At 40.1% G+C, this 18,940-nt stretch overlaps 2 protein-coding genes across 7 annotated transcripts; both read right to left on the reverse strand.

Moving 5' to 3' along the window:
- Positions 1 to 6,103: 6,103 nt before the first annotated feature.
- Positions 6,104 to 8,521, reverse strand: LOC123507176 (gastrula zinc finger protein XlCGF7.1-like). 3 transcript variants are annotated; one of them, XR_006675610.1, is made up of 3 exons: positions 8,018 to 8,521; positions 7,763 to 7,811; positions 6,104 to 7,291 (listed from the first exon to the last, which is right to left on the reverse strand). XR_006675610.1 is itself a non-coding variant. In XM_045259834.1 (2 exons), exon 2 carries the CDS (start codon positions 7,183 to 7,185, stop codon positions 6,292 to 6,294), a length of 894 nt encoding a protein of 297 aa, XP_045115769.1. In that variant the 5' UTR covers positions 7,186 to 7,291; positions 8,018 to 8,191; the 3' UTR covers positions 6,104 to 6,291. The 3 variants fall into 3 exon arrangements, 2 of the variants coding, with proteins under 2 accessions (XP_045115769.1, XP_045115770.1); XM_045259834.1 differs by lacking the exon at positions 7,763 to 7,811 and having other exon boundaries at positions 8,018 to 8,191; XM_045259835.1 differs by lacking the exon at positions 8,018 to 8,521 and having other exon boundaries at positions 7,763 to 7,797.
- Positions 8,522 to 9,873: 1,352 nt separating this feature from the next.
- LOC123507214 (tRNA N(3)-methylcytidine methyltransferase METTL2-like) lies at positions 9,874 to 17,478 on the reverse strand. Of its 4 annotated transcripts, none has more exons than XM_045259910.1 (7): positions 17,339 to 17,478; positions 15,623 to 15,776; positions 15,291 to 15,443; positions 14,529 to 15,029; positions 13,039 to 13,152; positions 12,576 to 12,748; positions 9,874 to 10,509 (listed from the first exon to the last, which is right to left on the reverse strand). In XM_045259910.1, exons 1-7 carry the CDS (start codon positions 17,352 to 17,354, stop codon positions 10,364 to 10,366), a joined length of 1,257 nt encoding a protein of 418 aa, XP_045115845.1. In that variant the 5' UTR covers positions 17,355 to 17,478; the 3' UTR covers positions 9,874 to 10,363. The 4 variants fall into 4 exon arrangements, with proteins under 4 accessions (XP_045115845.1, XP_045115846.1, XP_045115847.1 ...); XM_045259911.1 differs by lacking the exon at positions 17,339 to 17,478 and adding an exon at positions 16,224 to 16,338; XM_045259912.1 differs by lacking the exons at positions 15,623 to 15,776; positions 17,339 to 17,478 and adding an exon at positions 16,224 to 16,371.
- Positions 17,479 to 18,940: the final 1,462 nt, after the last annotated feature.

Here is an 18,940-nt window from a genome sequence, read left to right on the forward strand (position 1 = left end):
AGACGCCCCAGTTCCGCCTCCCGTCCATAGATGGCGCTGGGCGGAAGGAGTGGAAAGGACCCGCCGCAAAATATCCCTTCTCCTTCTCCGGGCACAAATTTTTCCCCCTTTATGATTCCGTATCGCTGTGTATTTCCTCCCGCCGGCGGTCTGAAGGTGATGCACATCCTGGTGGGTGGTGCAGGAGTAGGGGAGTGTGCAGGGGGGACTGGACGAAGGGTAAGGGGCGGGAGATGCAGGATACGGCCCTAAATGATAACGTAAAGGCGCAAGGGACTCCAGCAGGGCGTCAGTTGTTGTTGTCCTTGCCGTGGGAGGAACGCGGGATGTGGGTTAGGTAAACGGCGCTGGGCAAATGGTGGATGTGTTTTAAATTTGTTATGAATTGTGTCTTTCTTTCTTTCTTTCTTTCCTTTTTCCTCCATCTAAACTTTTCTCAGTGAAGTTGAGTTTTGTAGTTGTTATATATTATTTTTGCTCCTGGTTTTTAGGATCTTAAGTGTGCTTCATGTTGTGCCTTAGTGTCTCTCTGTCTGTCATTCTATTTGGTAATGTAAGTCAATCTTACTTTCTTTTCCTTTTAAGTGTTTTTTTTTTTTTTTTTATCTTGTTCAGTATCCTGGTTTCTCTATCTGACCGTCAGTGTGTGTGTAATTCACTTTTTATCTGCTGCAGTCTCTGACGAGACAGCCAGACGTTACCCTACGGAACGAGCTCAGAGCTCATTATTTCCGATCTTGGGATAGGCCTGAGACCAGGCACACACCACACACCGGGACAACAAGGTCACAACTCCTCGATTTACATCCCGTACCTACTCACTGATAGGTGAACAGGGGCTACACATGAAAGGAGACACACCCAAATATCTCCACCCGGCCGGGGAATCGAACCCCGGTCATCTGGTTTGTGAAGCCAGCGCTCTAACCACTGAGCTACCGGGCCGTGTGTGTGTGTGTGTGTGTGTGTAGTCAGAATTCGAACCCCATGCCTCGTTACTCGGGAGGTTAATGTTTCGAACAGTGACTGACTCAGTGTTCGACTCACCATGCCGCGTCACAACCTACGCCTCCCACGCACTGACTCACTCACCGCTCCAGCCACGCGGAAATATGATCGTGAAAACTTTATCACCTCGCTCTGGAAAAAAAAAAAAAAATAGATAAATAATACACAACAAAATAAATAAACCAATAAATGCAGTAAAAAAAAAGCTTAATTACGTGCTAAATATTGAAAACGCTTTTTTTGGCAACCATCCACAAGCACGCTGCAATGAATTAATAGTTAATCAAATTCTGACACACACACACACACACACACACACACACACACACGAAGTACCGGCCATTGTCATTCGGACAGCGTGCAATATGCAAAACATTTCACTCGTGGCGGCTTCGTAATTCAAGCGTTGCGATACATCATTGGTTGCAACCACACCGCCTGTTTCTGCCATGACCTGTCCTGCAACGCTGACACCTGACACCATGACACTGCACCCTGACCCTTTGAACCCCTGACCCCCTGACACTGATAATGAGGTTAACCAAACAGTAGAGAAAAGAAAAGGAGAAGAATGTGTGAGGATCTGCTGTGGATGAGAGGAACGTAAAATAAGAATACTGGGAAGAGAAGACAAAGCGATGATCGGATAATGGTGTCAGTGGTGTGTTTAGACCTATCATGAGAAGAAAATGGAGAGAAGAGATGAGGAAAACTCTATTGTGGATGGGGAGGTAAGAAAAAAGAAGAGAGATGACATAAAGAGATGAGGGATATGATGGTAATGCTACTGTTCATTACTATCGTGGGAGAAGAAGGATGATAAGGAATTAATCAATGATGGAAGGATTACAGGCAAGACGAAACAAATGGGTGTAGAGAAGATCCTATGATAATGATGGGCGTCAACCAATCCTGAAAAGAAATTGAGAGATGATGGGTGATACTATGCATTTCCAGCCCTAAGAAGAAAATGGGATATGAAAGGTGAGGGAAGATCAATTAAGGATGTGGGGAAAGGTCGATCTCACTCCTATCATGATGTTCCCTAATGTCCCCAACGGAATTCTCTGCACTTCCTCTATTTAATGTGTGTGTGTGTGTGTGTGTGTGTGTGTGTGTGTGTGTGTGTGTGTGTGTGTGTGTGTGTGTGTGTGTGTGTGTGTTAGATTTCCTCTTCCCTTACCTAAACTCACGCTTATAAGCCCGGCATAGTTATTACTGTTTCTAATATTCAGCCACTAAGAATCAAGATGCAAGAGAAAGTAAAATAAAGTGTTCATTATGTATAGTTATAAGCACCTTTTCTGTATAGCAATAGTAAGAAGCACTAAAGCCTCATGTTCTTATGTACAATCAATAATACAGAAACCCCAAGCACAATCATACAAAGATCTGTATTCTAAAGCGCTTTCTTCTCTCACCACGACTATTTTGCAAAGACCACAAAGATGATTAGCCGAGTTCTCAAGAGAGCTTCCCGCGTTATTAAAACAGAAATCTCGTTAATCCGCTTCAATACTGGGACACATTTTTACCTTGAAATTTGTGTACGATTAGACCATTTTACTGACATTGGGAAAGGTCTATGGAGGGCAGGAGATTAATGGCCAGTCTCCACTATCTTAATCCCACAAATGAGTTTCTGCAGTTGTATAAGATCACCAGATAGTAAGCAGAATGAATATAGAAACGCGTCATGAAGGGGTTAATCTCTCAGTAGAACCGTACAAAACATCCTAAGCACCTCAATAACTTCAATTATGGCCTTTAGAAACTAGAGGTGATACGCAAAAGTGTCTCAGAACATACTACGAAGTGATGTCTTCCTGCACCCTCTCTGTCAGTCCCGCACCACCAGGATCTAAGGCGCAGCTCGGTCTCCCCTTCCCACTCTCCCCACTGCTCCCCTGGATCGCCTCTCCCCTTCCTCTCCAGCGCGTGATACCAAATGCAAACAATAAACGCCACGCCGCCAAGGACACATTCTCTCTGTGTCTTATTCTTGGTGCGTTTTATTGTACTTCGCTCGGTGTTTCTCGTGCTTTTGTATATGCTCCCGTTAATTGTGTTTCGTATGAATGTGTTACTCAAAGCGAATGTAGTTTTCTTGATTGGTGTTGTTGTTTTGTAATTTTGTTATTTTGTTTTGTTTTGGTCTGTATTGCCTGTTTTGCTTCATCGACCATTGCTACTACGCTATAGACACAAGTAGCAGCACCAGTAGCACCAGTAGCAGCAGCAGCACCAGTAGCAACAACAACAACAACAACAACAACAACAACAACAACAACAACAATAATAATAATAATAATAATAATAATAATAATAATAATAATAATAATAGCATCATCATCATTATTATTATCATTATTATTATTATTAATAGTAGTAGTAGTAGTAGTAGTAGTAGTAGTAGTAGTAGTAGTAGTAGTAGTAGTAATTTATCATAATATAATAATAATTATCATAATAATAAATATAAGTAGACATTATCATAAATATACAATAATAATAATAATTATTATTATTATCATAATAATACATATATAAGTAGACATACCAGAAACTGGCACACTTGTCAGAGACATTCGTTCTTTCAACTCGACACACACACACACACACACACACACACACACACTAATCCCATCGATCGGTTCCACCACCACTTCACTAAATGCAGTTACTCCCTGAGGCTGTATTCTTGTATCTATCTCCTCCTCTTCCCCCCCGCCCCATCCTCCCCTTTTAGCATATAACACTTCTTGTCTTCCCGTCTGCTGCCACAATAACCGAGGCGCCATACTGCATACCAATACTCCTGGCCGTGGCCAAAACATAGAATGATCGACACTGACAAAATTATGTTCCTACTCGACTCACTGACTTATGGCTTGACAATGTAGCGCCACCATCCGAGCACCGCGGAAGGTCAGACCACGCAGGATGTGTACAGTGCAGGTCCTGCGCTGGGAGACTGCCTGCTGGTACAATATATGGTATAATAGTTACAGTATAATAGATGGTAGAGATACAAGACATTGAATGAATCATTCGTAGTGACGTGTTCCTTTGTTATTCTGCAGTAAAATAATCTATAGATAATATTTGAGATACAAGCAATGGAAAAAGTTGAGCAAATACTAAAGTTTTATATAGGCATTGTTGTTGAGTTTGTTAATACAGAACTTACATAAAGCCTCAATTTACGTCGATAAGTGTTTAGTATAACGAACATTCTTTGTTCGTGAGAAGCACATTTCGTATTTCTGGCAGAACTGACGATGACTCTATAAACCCAAAAACTATGATAATTTCAGAAGCATATGAAACTACTGGCAGAGAAAGGAGGATAAATTTCAATGATGAAAATTCCCACATTGTGCAGCAACATAGGGAAAACATATGGTGTGTGACGCCGTACTACTCACTCTTCACTCGTCCACATGGCCTCGAATGTAATGATCAGAACACGGAAACTTTTATATTTTTGCAAGGATCTGACTTGAAATTTGGATACTGGTGACTGAAATCAGATAAATGTGTGACCTCTTACGTGTTACACTTTGCTTCGCCATATTGACCTTAAAAGCACAGCATATAAGAATAACAAGATACTGACCAAAGAAATATCAGACGGTGCTAAGAGCCGTGCAGCAACTCCCAATACCCATCCTTTCCTCTCGTTTCTGCATTACCATAAGTCCTTTAATCGTGATAGTCTTAGCATATCATCATAAAGCATTAAAGTATCGTCTGTACTCACCATAACGCCCAAGAAGAAGTCAGAATGAGGGAACTCAAAATGTAAGCCACACAAACACAACAGCAAGGTCAACCGCGTTGTTGTCTCGTTCACCGAGTTGATGGTTGCGACTCGGGAGTCGTGAGTGTTTTGAAACAGCACTACAGTTGATCTCTATGCATCATATCGAGATCTTAGAGAAGTCAATTGATTTTAATAACAACTTAATTTCTTGTCACTTATATTTTACGGTGATCAAGTGTCAACCATTGAATTGCTTTAAGCCATACTGTATACATTACTTTTTTAGATTATAGTTAGATTAACAATTTATCTCTCTCTTTGTGGACTTGTAGTTAGTTGACAAAAAACAAGGACATACGTACATTTGCCAGTAATTTATCGTGCCTTTTTCTCTGGTTTTGACCATTACTACTTACTCTGGCCACATTATACTGCTGGCACCTGGCAGTGCTGTTGCGGCAAAGATGACCACACGATGACAAAATCCTGAGGCTGATTTGTAAGGATGCTGTGGCAGAGAGATGGGATGAGAGAAGATGCTATGACGTTATTCTTCATGGATATGTTACTGTTCCAATTACTATATCATATTTAGCTTACTACTTAACGCACACTGCTGATGACCAAACCCTCATAAAATGCTAGCCAAGTGTATGTAAATATAGTCTGACATCTATTTAGTAGTAGACACAAGTCTACATGCACATAATGAAAAGTTATTCAAGAACAGCGTAGAAATGTGTTGAAAACAACAGGACTCCATTGCTAAATCGGATGAATGTAATTTACTGAAAGTACTGTGAATGTCCATGCTGGAATTAGGGAAGATTGGACATGACCCACCAGAATATTTAAATGTCCATGATAAATTTATGATCACAATGATAAGCAATCAAATGAATGAAGACGGAGGATGCAGTGAGGTGGGATGACTGATCACCACACAAGCAAACAAACAAGATGTGTGAAGCTACACCAGGGTGTTGAACATCACGATGGTCTGTCACTTCTTGCACAATGGCATGGAAAAGAAAAAAAAAATCACATTAAAACTAGAATATGTTTAATGTATGCATGTGTCCTTACCTGAAAAAAAAAAAAAAAAAAACTGCAATGCATGCAAAGAAGAGTTATTTAGATGGAATGCATTAAGATAGAACATCTAATTCATGATTACAAATTAAAAGAAATAGAGATATAAAACGTGAATAAAAGAAGAAAAGAAAATGGAAGTGAATTATAATGTACCCATGTTGCTTTGGCTGTGCATATTACAATTACATCAATACACATCAATATACAAACACATGAAAGAAGTACACAAAGATATACCATACAGACACATTTATTAAAAGCCACACCATCCATAGTGGCAATATAACTGCTAGGGACATTGGTTCCTCATATCACAGGACACAGTTGCCAATAAAAGTAGCACCAGATATAACACTACATTCTCACAGGAGACACACTCATGAAGGTATGAGTATGACCACTTGTCTACACAACACACCATCTCAAATGTGGATCTTCACATGCCTGGCAACCTCACACTTTGTCTTGAAACACTTCCCACAAACATCACATTTGAATTCCCTCAAACCAGTGTGTCTGAAAGTGTGTTTATTGAGATAAGTAGAGGTAGCAAATGATTTACCACATTCTTCACATTCATATTTTCTAACACTACTATGTGTTACAGAATGTTTACTGAGGCCAGACTTGCGATTAAATTTTTTTCCACACACTAAGCATTCATAATTTTTACCACTGTGTGTCTGGATGTGTTTGTTGAGGTAAGTTTTGTGGGTAAATTTCTTTCCACAATCTAAACATTCATAATTTCTAATACCACTGTGAGTGTGTGTCAGTGTGTGTTCATTTAGGTGACACTTTTGAGTAAATTTCTTCCCACATTCTACACATTCAAAATTTCTAACATCACTGTGTGTCAGGATGTGTCTATTGAGATTAACCCTTTGGGTGAATCTCTGTCCACATTGTACACATTCATAATTTTTAATACTATTGTGTATCAGGCTGTGTTCAGTAAGGTGAGAATTACGAATAAATTTTTTTCCACATTCTACACATTCATAATTTCTACTACTACTGTGTTTCACAGCGTGTTCAGTGAAGTGAGACGTTTCAACAAATATCTTTTTATAGTCTAGACTTTCATCATTTCTACCATCACTGTGTGTCATGGTGTGATGCTGAAGCCCAGTTTTGGATTCAAAAGTTTTTACAAACTTGACTTCTCCTATACTGACAGAGCTGTCTGCTTCCAAGTGACTCTCACCCTCACACATTTCACTTCCCACACCTAGGACAGACTGCTGCTGCTGCATACTTAAGCTGCTGGCTAGCATGGCAGGCTCCACCACAGCACTATTCCCAACAGCATACATGACAGCCAGTCCTGCAAGAATCCTCTGGGAGTCTAGTTGGTGGGATGGTGTCAGCTGAGTGTCCAGCCTGGACTCTGGCCTGGCCTGTGGTGCTGCATGAGATCAGCTGTGGGTGCATATATGGCAAGACAACTCAATGAGACTAAGGTGAGTCAAGCAATGCAATAAATGGAATGATGTTTAAGAAAACTCAAAGCTCAGATGATGGTGACAAAATGTCTCCTTAAACAATGTCACATTCCCATTCTGTCTCCTCGGTACTCATTCACATGCACTTATAACCCTGAAGATATTAAGGTTAAATAAGTGAATGAGTATGGCACCAATGAGACAGAGTGGGTAAATGCCAGGCACACACCAGCTTTACAACTTATCTTCTCAGTAGTGTATTGTAATATCTGAAATTTGTACACTGCATCAAAATACACATGCAGCCACTTTAACAAACATTGATCCAAAATAACGACAATGTCATCAGTGGAACAGGTGGTCATGTATACATAACATTAATTAATTAGGTCAAATAAATGCATACACACAGACATACTCATAATGAGAATAAGACTCATTTACTCACCGAGACACAGATCATCTCTCTCTCTCTCTCTCTCTTCCACGGCACATTCCTGACGAAATGCAACGGATTAGGGCAAGGTTATGTTAGGTGGAGACTTCCTTATCTCTGAGGATGGCAGAGTTTGTGCAGGTTAAGGCATTGTTAGGAGTTGGATAAGGGTAGTTAGGGTATGTAAGATAAAAGTAAGAGCAGATTAGGATTTAGTGACTGCTGGCCAGGGGACTAAATCCTCTCTCTCTCTCTCTCTTGTATTACCTATCTTGCACCATTCCTGCAGTGCCGTGGAGTATCGCAGGCGTGGGCAGGGGCGTCGTGGGCGTGTGTGTCTCTTACCGGTATATGGGACATTGACACTTGTCATTTGGAGAGAAAGTCAACCCAAGCTCACCCCAAACAGCTGGCAAGTGTCAAATTGTTATCAGCCTTTGCAACGGTCCCTCCCACTATCTGAATCTTGAATATTGACTGATTGCTGTGCTTTGCTGGTGTTTGTGATCTTGTATTGTATTATTTGATGTGTTTGTATTATTTTTGTTGTTTTTGTTTGATTGCTTATTTTTTTATATATATTATTTTTTTTTCTTTTTAGCTGCACTACATTCCCTTCATTGCAACTTTTTGCAAGCGTTATTAATTAATGTGTTTGTAATTTTTGTTGTTTTAGTTGTTTTTATTCCATTTTTTATCTGCTCTAGACTCCCCTTCTGTAATTCTTTTTTAGTGTTTTTATTGAGTTTTACTTGGTTGGACTCCCAAAAAATAAACTTAATGGATGGCTAGTAGGTTATGTCTCAAACCATCTCAAGTGTGTATGTGGCAACCTCAACCTCTGCCTTGAAACACTTCCCACAAGCATCACATTTGTTCCCTGTACTATGATTTCTTTGAACTGTTTTCATAAGAATGTTGCAAGCTTTTCAATCTGTGGAAAGTTATGTAAAACTTGCAAACAATTTTTCTAACTTAATAAAGCTGCATTACACAGGCAGTTCATCTATTCTTGAGCAGGATGAAATTCTATCCCCAAATCTAATTAAGCCCCAAAACAAATATTTGACTTTTTCTATATCCATACCATGAAAATACTTCCAGCTACTCAACATCTCCACAGAGTATCTGCTGTAGTTATTATGTACACTAATTATATCACACCAGTACCTTTGAGCTCTGTTGTAGCAGCCATATTTACATGCTATCTATTCAGATTTCAAACTGTAACTAATAAATAATTCTACAATAAAAAATTAGGATATACTGAAGAATGAGTGAGGTCAATGATAAAAGGTGCAATGCAAAAGGGAGGCTGCCAGTGTGATGTACAGAGCACTGAAGGGAGAGATGATAGGCAGGGCTTAGACCAACAACCATGCAGGGAAAGAACGCTTGAGCAGGGGAACATGGATATCCATCAGGTCTGCTCACCCACTTATTGAGGAATCCCTGGAGAGAAAAGAATAGTGGTGGAGATAAAGGATACATGATGATGAGTGACACGTGCACCCTTCCCTCTGCTGTGCCCCTTTATTAAGCTGGTGCTAAATTAAGGACCTTACATGATTAAGTCTGTATATTTAGAGCCTGCATTTTTCAAGGCATGCTAACGTGGATGAGGTAAATAACTTATTTTTCTCCATAAGCTTCATTCATTCAATTATAATATAAAGAAAGTCACCATGAACATTGGTTATGAAGCAAAATTGTACAACTACATTACACATAACATGGGAGAAAAGGTAATTTTTAATCCCTCTTCATCATCACTGAGTTTCATGACTATTTTGCTTTAGAAGGCTGGATACCTTGTTAAGTCAATGGTACCTTATGTAGTTGTTTACAATCCCTTCTCTAATGTTCATCTTTGTTGTGTCTTCCTTTTTATACTATCTTTATATCTCCTCCAGTCTTCTAGCTCATTTCATTCCAACTACATGTACTTCTAAATCATCATCAACTGCTAACATTCCACTACAGGACAGATGCCACAAGAAATATTAACCCTTCATCTGTCAAGTGTCTTTCTACATCAGGATCCTGCTTGCCAGAACTCTAGGACCAGTTGTGACTCAAAATAAAGATTACAGGACATGGCAATATTAATGAAAAAAGTGATGGAAAACAAGTCAACATTTTATTTATTAAAATATCTACACTTTGCACAATTTATTTTCTTCTGTATAAAAAAGGAAACTAGACATTTATTTTTAATACTTAGAAGTCCTTTCAGAATTATGTTAAGAAACTCAGACTTATAGACTTCATATGATTTCTTTTATTAAGATTCACTTCTTACCATTTTTATGCAACATTCTTCGTTTCTCAATCTTTCCTTCACTTTTGGCTTCAATCATAATATGTAAAGTAAATGAGCACCATATACACAAGAAATATTCACAGATCAATTAAATAGTGAAAATAAGTTTAAGTTAAACAGTGAAAAGAGCAGAAAAATATGCAATGATTCAGTGACATTCGCATTGATGACATCCTACCATACTCACCTTGCACACACTGAGTAACAAGAAGCACCTCATTCCCCAAAGCAACAGGGATGAATGTGCTCCAGCAATTACAACCACTCAGCTTGCCACACCAGCAGGATCATCAAGGGTGAGCAGGTTTACGATATTTGGCCTGCACCCACACCCGGTACATGGTGAGCTGCTTGCCTCGGTTGACCTGTAGCCGACGGTCCACCAAATTCTGCACCTCCTCCAGACCAGCTTGGGTCATCAGCTCCCTCACTTCATCTGAAAGTCAGGCCAACTTCCTTTAATGCTATGACGACAATACAAGATAATTAACACCACTTCAAGTAATGCATAAGATTTTTATATGTACATGTTTACAAAATTAAGAGGATTGATAAGAAAAGATTTTGCAATTTCTACTCAGTTTACAGATGGAGGTGGCTACAGAACAAGTAAAGATGTTTCAGAATGATCAATATCAAAGGAAGCATCCGGTTTAGATCGGTGTTGTCATATCTCCGGTAAATATGCATGAAACACTCTGATTTTTGTGTTGTGAAGTATTGGGAACATGTACATCAATATTAGACATTCATCCACATTCTAGTCCCCAACCCTGCCATGCAATTACGATTTCAACTAAAACTTACAAGTGTTATTCTGGCGTTATTTGCTCCATAACCTTCATTTTTGTGGCAAAGACACGTTATAATATGAAATGTTTCCACGTCATTAGATTTTTTATATCATCTTTTGTTTTTGTTTTATGAATTTTATTCAAAATCTGTTTTTTTTTTTTTTTTTTTTTACCAAAAAATATTAATACAAAATTCCAGGTCACATACATAAAAAAATAGCGACATGAATTGAAAGAAGTATTGCTCTCCTTTTTAGTTTTTGTTTCATTGAAATCAAGCTAAAATTGGCTTCAAAATAGATTTTAGAAGGGAATAACTTATGTTTTGAGATATGGGCCGATAAAGTTTATCGATCGATCTCGATCCCATTATAACACACTAGGAAGTTTCTTCAGGTTTACTATATGTTCTTTTCTATTATCTACAATCTCATAATACAATTAGATATATATGAGGCTCCTAGTCCCCTCCTGTCGATGATATGTTGATCCTGAAGAGGCTTTTCTTCTGACGTCCAGCTCTCACTTTTTCTGGTTGTGATGTGTTCTTGAAGTTGCATGTTGTGCAGTGCATAGTTATGGTGTTCTCATATACATCAGGCTCCAAACTGTAGTCAAAGGCAGGATCTGGGCATGAATAACGAGAGGAAAGATGATTTTTCAGCCTCTTTTTCGTCAGCATGACAAGCTCGTCATTTTCCACATCTTCATTTCCTTTCTCAATATTTTGTAGAAGAGCTTCTCTAATTGTGAGTAATGAGGTCTTTTCTTCTTCATTTCCTTATCTTTGTTCTGCTGAGATGTGGTGGACTGTGGTGTGGCGGTGGTGAGGGTGGTGGTGGTGGGTGACGTGAGGATGTGTACTGGAGTATCTGGGGTGTCAGGTTCAACACGCTCTTTATTCTTTGCACTTCCATACTCATATTCCAGGTGTCCTTACTCTGCTTATTCCTCTTAGACACCCATCCCATGGTTGGCAATAGGTGAAAAGCAGCATGCAGTAAATAAATTATGTGCTGTTTAGCAGAGTGAAGGACAGGTAGCGAGAGACACAGCAACAACCGCTTTCTCTGATAGTTTTCCCTCTACTGAGTCTTGCTGGTGCCTTGGTTGATGCCACTCATAGACTTTCAGTGTTGCTGAATCATGTCCACCAAAAAAGTTGAGATTTTTGCCTTTTTTTCACAGTTTTTGAGGAAAAAAACTGATTCTGCTGATGTAAACAAACGCACGTGGTTGAGTACGGGATCTTTAAATGGCATTTCAATGGAAACCAGTGCGCGTTTCGCCATAAAACTTTGTGGAATAATAGCTAACGTGTATACCTACCACATATATTTTTTACACAAAAAACATTATTTTTCATATTTTTTCGGTCTCTAAACCGGAAGGCCCCGCCCTTAAGGAGAGGTGTACCATATAACAGTCAAAGGGCTTTTTTTTATGTAAGAGGGAAACTTTCCAAGGGCAACAAAATATAAAAAAAAAGGCCCACTTAAACTGCAAGTTCCCTAAAAGATAAGAGAGGATTTATCCAGAAAACAGTATCTAAATAATTCTTTTGGTAGTACAGCACAGGGAATTTAAATAATTAACTTCTGACTACAAATACTTAAGTCACTATATTTTTTTCACGAAAAATCTAATGAAACCTATTCATTTATCCTTATATCCATGAAGAGTACCATTTTGGATAAGTAAGTCAGACCTTGGGTGATGAAATAACATCTTGTGCCATCTCCTCGCATGTAGAAGTTGTCAGCAAGGCAGCGTCCCTTCTTAAAGCGCAGCTGAGCCATGTCATAGCGGCCATAGTCACGGTATAGTATCAAGCCACCAGGCCGTAGGTACTCCACCATCTTGCTGATCACCTGTGGGTACCTGAGAGTGATGGTAGCCGATGCAGAAAAACACTGACTATTTTCTCACATAAATATCAATAACTTACAGTTCCTCATTATAAACATGAAAATTACTTCATAAATTTAGTATCTTATGAAGGCTTATTAAAATGCATGCAAAATCTTCAATAGTATTCAGCACACTATGAATATACTGAGAATGTTATACAAGTTAATCATTTTACGTTCAGAATATTTTGGCAATTCATTATACATTTTTGTGTGTAATTTCCTTCAAAGGTTAATCTAACATTCACAGGTGCTCCTCACTTGTCAGGGTGGAGTGCAGACAATACAAATATGCACACAATGATGTCCAGGCTGCCTTTGGGGAAGGGTGTCTCCCACTCCTCACTGGATAAGTCACACACAAAGGCATGACACCTGCAACCAAGCAACAAGAAATAATACAAGTATCAATAATTATTGAACTTAAAAAAACAACAATATAACAAAGAGAAAAACTAAATAACCATAGTAAATATTATCACCACCATTTATAAAACTCAAAACCTGATTCTGTTTGATATGTATACTGTAGAGGAAAGTATGAATAAAAACTTGAACTGTGTGAATATCTTTCTTAAAATCAAGTTTCATTGGTGCTCAGCAACACAGCTAAATTAAGACCAAGTACGTAACTATACTACTGCAAATATAACTACTGTAACCTTTTATATATACATCTCATAAACAATGTTCTCTATCTACAGTTCTCTGTCAACTGTTGTACTTGTGCAGTTAAGAATGAATAATGTTTCATTTACTGCTGTAATAAGGAACAGATCAAATACTATTTATAACAAGATTTATGAGTTGTGTAATTTTGTGTAATTCCAAATAAATGACTAATTACAAGCAGCACACACACACACACACACACACACACACACACACACACACACACACACACACACACACACACACACACACCCGGTAGCTCATTGGCTAGAGCGCTGGCTTCACAAGCCATAGGACCGGGGTTCGATTCCCCGGCCGGGTGGAGATATTTGGGTGTGTCTCCTTTCACGTGTAGCCCCTGTTCACCTAGCAGTGAGTAGGTATGGGATGTAAATCGAGGAGTTATGACCTTGTTGTCCCGGTGTGTGGTGTGTGCCTGGTCTCAGGCCTATCCGAAGATCGGAAATAATGAGCTCTGAGCTCATTCCGTAGGGTAACATCTGGCTGTCTCATAAGAGACTGCAGCAGATCAAACAATGAAACACACACACACACACACACACACACACACACACACACACACACACACACACACACACACACACACACACACACACACACACACACACACACCGCGTAGTGTAGTGGTTAGCACGCTCGACTCACAATCGAGAGGGCCGGGTTCGAGTCCTGGTAAGCGGCGAGGCAATTGGGCAAGCCTCTTAATGTGTGGCCCCTGTTCACCTAGCAGTAAATAGGTATGGGATGTAACTCGAGGGGTTGTGGCCTCGCTTTCCTGGTGTGTGTTGTATGTTGATGTGGTCTCAGTCCTACCCGAAGATTGGTCTATGAGCTCTGAGCTTGCTCTGTAATGGGGAAGACTGGCTGGGTGACCAGCAGACGACCGAGGTGAAGTGAATTACACACACACACACACACACACACACACACACACTACCTTTTTGTATCATAATCAGGAGACTTCCATTATTATTATTATTATTATCATTACACACACACACACACACACACACACACACACACACACACACACACACACATACACACACACACACTACCTTTTTGTATCATAATCAGGAGACTCCTTCACAATGTCAACAGCAATACTAGAGAAGTCACAGCAGTACACAAAGAGACCCTCTTTGTTGTTGGTCTTCAGTATGGGGAATACAGTATTGCCAACACCACACCCAACCTCAAGGATACGAAGTGTTGCATCCTTGCCAGGAAAACTATCTGTTGCATTATTTTCCTGAGATGTGTGTGGTGATTCCGCAATGCTCTCACAGGGATCACTGTTAAGACTGGTTCTGTCTGTGATATTTGAGGATTCTGAGGATTGTGGAGGAGGTGATATTCTTTCAATACTGGTTTCTAATATATTTCTGTGTTTCTCACTTTCTGTCACCTCCCCATCACTGAGTAGTGCAGTGTTCTGGGATTGAGGTGCAGGAGGGCAGGCTGCATCTCCAGGGTTCTGTTTCTGAGGGAAGGTGTGTGCCAGGTGAGGTGCCAACTCAGGAAACTCAGTAAACAACCAATTTCGGTCTTTGAAGAATCTGTCAAAAATATATTAAACTATACACCTTCATACAAGAAACTGTATTACTAGTCTGGACTGTTCATGTAACTAGAAGATGATTTATATAATCAACAAGTCTACCAATAGTTTTGATTGGAAAATAAGTTGTATAATTGCACTTATGACCTTGAAAATAATTTACTTATGAACTAATTAATTTTCTAAAGATATTTAATAAAATCCAGGACTCTTTTGTATTAGTTTCAAACTAATAGCAAATTCATCTTTCCTCTCCCACCTGTTTTGATGGATGCCATAGAAAGCATCCCATTGGCCAGCCGCCTCTTGCTCCAATTTCTCAATCTCCTCAGTCGTCAGCAATACTTCAGAGTTGACTTGCACTTTTGCTTTAGCCTCTGCTTCTTGAGTCTCATCCCACACAACATTATCCCTGAAAAATAGATCCAACTCTTATCAACAACCTCACCCCTGACAGATTTAAATGGAGAGTTGAATTATAAATTATCTACTTCATAATATCTTCCTCTTATTATCTAATATACTGTCAATTAGAATTCTCCCTATTCATTTAGACTCCTTCAAAAACAGACCTCCTGTTCACTGCCTTACCAGTTGTTATGTGAGAACACTATTTTCCAGTCTTTGAGTTCTCTCCCCCCTCCCTGTGGCCTCTTCCGAGCTTTGGTTTCATCACAGTACAGACGAGCACACCTCAGCTGCCTGCGCACTATCTGACCCAACAGGCTGCTGAGGTAACGTGCCTCTGCAACATGAGGAAACCAGTGACCATCACTTGTTCGACATTGTGACAGTCTAACTAAAGATCTACCACACCTAATGGTCAACATGGAGTCAAACCGTTCTTGGCACACATGCTTCAGAGTAAAACAGGGCACTTTTTAAAATTAGATCTACTCAATGAAAGGATCTACAATTAAATGAATTGAATTAATTTAACCCCTTTAATATTGGAACAGAACCGAGATTTGTGTATGATTAGACCATTTTATTGACATTACGAAGGGTTAGGGGCCGTCTTGACCACGACCCGACTAAAACTTGCCCAAATAAAGCAAAGCACATGTATCACTCCATCATGAAACCTCACATTGTCACTGCAACAAAAGCAGCGTGTCTCCTGCCGCCAGACTCACAACAGGACACACCCCACAGTGGCCTCACAAGCATGCCAAAGGAACGCAGTGCTCACCACGCATTGTGCTCGAATACGTTCTTCTTGTTACTGAGAAATCTAGTGCCAAATTGAGGCCTTTTAGCCGGAACTGCTTCCTCGCCCTCACTCATGTTGACACTACAGACTCTTCAATCTTGATCTTGATGAGACCGGTCAAATCATTCATCTCGGGAAGGACTAGAGACCCAGTATATAGTATTGAGAACAATGAACAAACAAATTCCAGTTCACTTTATTAACAAAACAAGAGTTTATTTCGTATTGTAGTGCATTTCAACTCTCTCTCTCTCTCTCTCTCTCTCCAGTCATGCAGTGAATGTTTCTAGTAGTGTACGTACCAGTAATTGAAATTTGCCCTTTTTTGCTAATAATTTTAATTTATATTTGGTTCTCCCGGTGAATAATTTCGCACACCACCACACCAGACCACTACCATCCCACCATAACATACCACACACCACCACACCAGATCACCACCACTACCATCATACACCACCACCACCGCCACACCACGGTCACCACTTCCATATCACATATACCATACCACTCTACAGCACACCACACCACACCACACCGTTACGAGTCTGTGGTTTGGGTATTGGATTCAAGTTTGTGTGTGTGTTTAGTATTAGCGTGTGATTCAGGTGTTGAATCCAGGTTCGTGTGTGTGTGCGTGCGTATGTGTTTGGAGGCGAGCTCGTGAGGTAGCTGCAAGGAACTATATATTTTTTTATAGTCAGGATAGGAGCCTCGAAGTCCTCGCAAGACCTCCTCACCGCTCGCCCCTACAAGCTTGTACGAAAATTAAACACAAAGGAGGAACAATAGTGTTTTCCTGTGCCTGGGGAACCTGGGAGGAAAAGGAGTGGCCCACCTATACGCACACACCGAGTCTCAGTTTCACTCAGGAAAGTGGGTCCATGTTACGCCACTCTACATAAGCCAACGGTCTCTTGACAGCCGACGGTGCAACAATACCATCACACACCACACCACCACCAATACCATCACACACTATACCACACACGTGACCACATCATCACTATCATCACACACCATACCACACCAACACTACCACTAACATCACACACCATACCACATCACCACCACCATCTCACACCATAACATACCACACAAAACCACCATGCACACCCGGCATCCTGGGCGCGGATCCTTCGCACCTGCTCCCGCACCTAGGATTCTATCAGATACTCTGGATTTCTATAAGCTCTGTATATTCCTTGTCCCGCACCCAGCGCGCCCACACCCTCTCCACCAATCACCGCCTCGCTTCTGCTCCCTTCCGCATCCTCTCCACCAATTACCACTCTGATCAGGCCCTTTCCAGCACAGTCCCACACTCGCCCAACTCCGCATCGCTCGGCCCCTCCGCCTGGTACTACTTCGGAAACTATTCTTTAAACATATTTTCTAGGTTTTTGCATGTGTTTTTAGGTGTTTTCCGGATTCCGGTAAAGGAGGTGGAGGAGAAGGTGGAAGGGAGAGATGAAGTGAGGACGGGGAAGGAGGAATCACTCCCCAAACGTGAAAAAAAAAAAAAAAATCGACATAAGGATAAGAATATTTTTCACTAATTAATGGAGTTGACATTGTTCTGTTATCCGATTTGTTGTAAGCAAATCAAAGCAAGTTTCGAACCGCAGATCGAATCTTGCTGTTTTTGTTTAATTCGAAAAAAAATATTAGTCACAGCATAAAATATAACTTTTTTTAATAGCACGCCTAGAATTGTGTTAGTGCTTGATATAACACTTAGAAAATATTAAAAACGTGACGCAATTAATACTATTACAGAAAATTTTGTCTATTCTTATTTTCAAAGTCAAAATTTTTACGGTACCAAAATAGAAAAAAAAAATCTTTATACGACGAGGGATCCGTGTTGTCTTTATTTGCCTGGAAAGCAAAAAAAAAAAAAAAAAATCTTATTCAGAAAATGTAACATGATGTAGTATGGCTGTGCTTTCCTTCTCGACATTATGATGTGTTTTTGGTGCCATTAGTTTAAAACACTGACAGTTAGTCAGACTAAGCTTTGTAAACAATACACTGGGCAACGTTATTATATTCTGGTTATTAGTTAAACTATTTGTTGCAACTAAAAATGTAGAGTATTCCAGTCTGGGAGCCTTTTTTCTTGTCACGAATTTCAAGATGAATTACATACGTAAATATTGGGCCACAGGATTACCTCAGCCATACCTTCCCCACCAGGTCAGTCCACCAATGTTTCCCTGCACTCCCCTGTATTTCCAGACCCAGAGAGTGAAGCAAAGTCAGAATCAATTACCGAAATAGATAAATAGCCAATTAGTGCGCTAAATAAAGTAAAATAGTTATGTTTACACCCGTGTTCAGACAGCCAAGCGATCACCATTACCGGACCAAAACACCCTACTAACACCTCCCCCCCCCCTTCAACCTGTGTGAATTCGTCAACATTTACTTCAATTCTTAAGGGTTTCCTGCTGTTGCCTACCTGAAATGCATAAGTGTAGAGATGGGCGGAAGAAATGAGAAATGGAAATGTGTGTAGCTAGTAGTAGTAGTAGTAGTAGTAGTAGTAGTAGTAGTAGTAGTAGTAGTAGTAGTAATAGCAGCAACAGCAACAGCAGTATTATGTATTATCATTATGTGTGTGTGTGTGTGTGTGTGTGTGTGTGTGTGTGTGTGTGTGTGTGTGTGTGGGCGGCAGCAGCAGCAGCAGCAGC

This window comes from Portunus trituberculatus, chromosome 21 (assembly GCF_017591435.1).
Source record: "Portunus trituberculatus isolate SZX2019 chromosome 21, ASM1759143v1, whole genome shotgun sequence".
Taxonomy (NCBI): domain Eukaryota; kingdom Metazoa; phylum Arthropoda; class Malacostraca; order Decapoda; family Portunidae; genus Portunus; species Portunus trituberculatus.

Excerpts from the sequence above, each read along its gene's own strand:
- LOC123507176 (XM_045259834.1), bottom strand. The coding sequence starts at position 7,185 with ATGTATGCTGTTGGGAATAGTGCTGTGGTGGAGCCTGCCATGCTAGCC.
- LOC123507214 (XM_045259910.1), bottom strand. Across the intron at positions 15,444-15,622 it reads GTGTTCTCACATAACAACTG|GGATAATGTTGTGTGGGATG; the intron begins GTAAGGCAGTGA and ends TCTATTTTTCAG. Across the intron at positions 13,153-14,528 it reads CCTGATTATGATACAAAAAG|GTGTCATGCCTTTGTGTGTG; the intron begins GTAGTGTGTGTG and ends GCTTGGTTGCAG.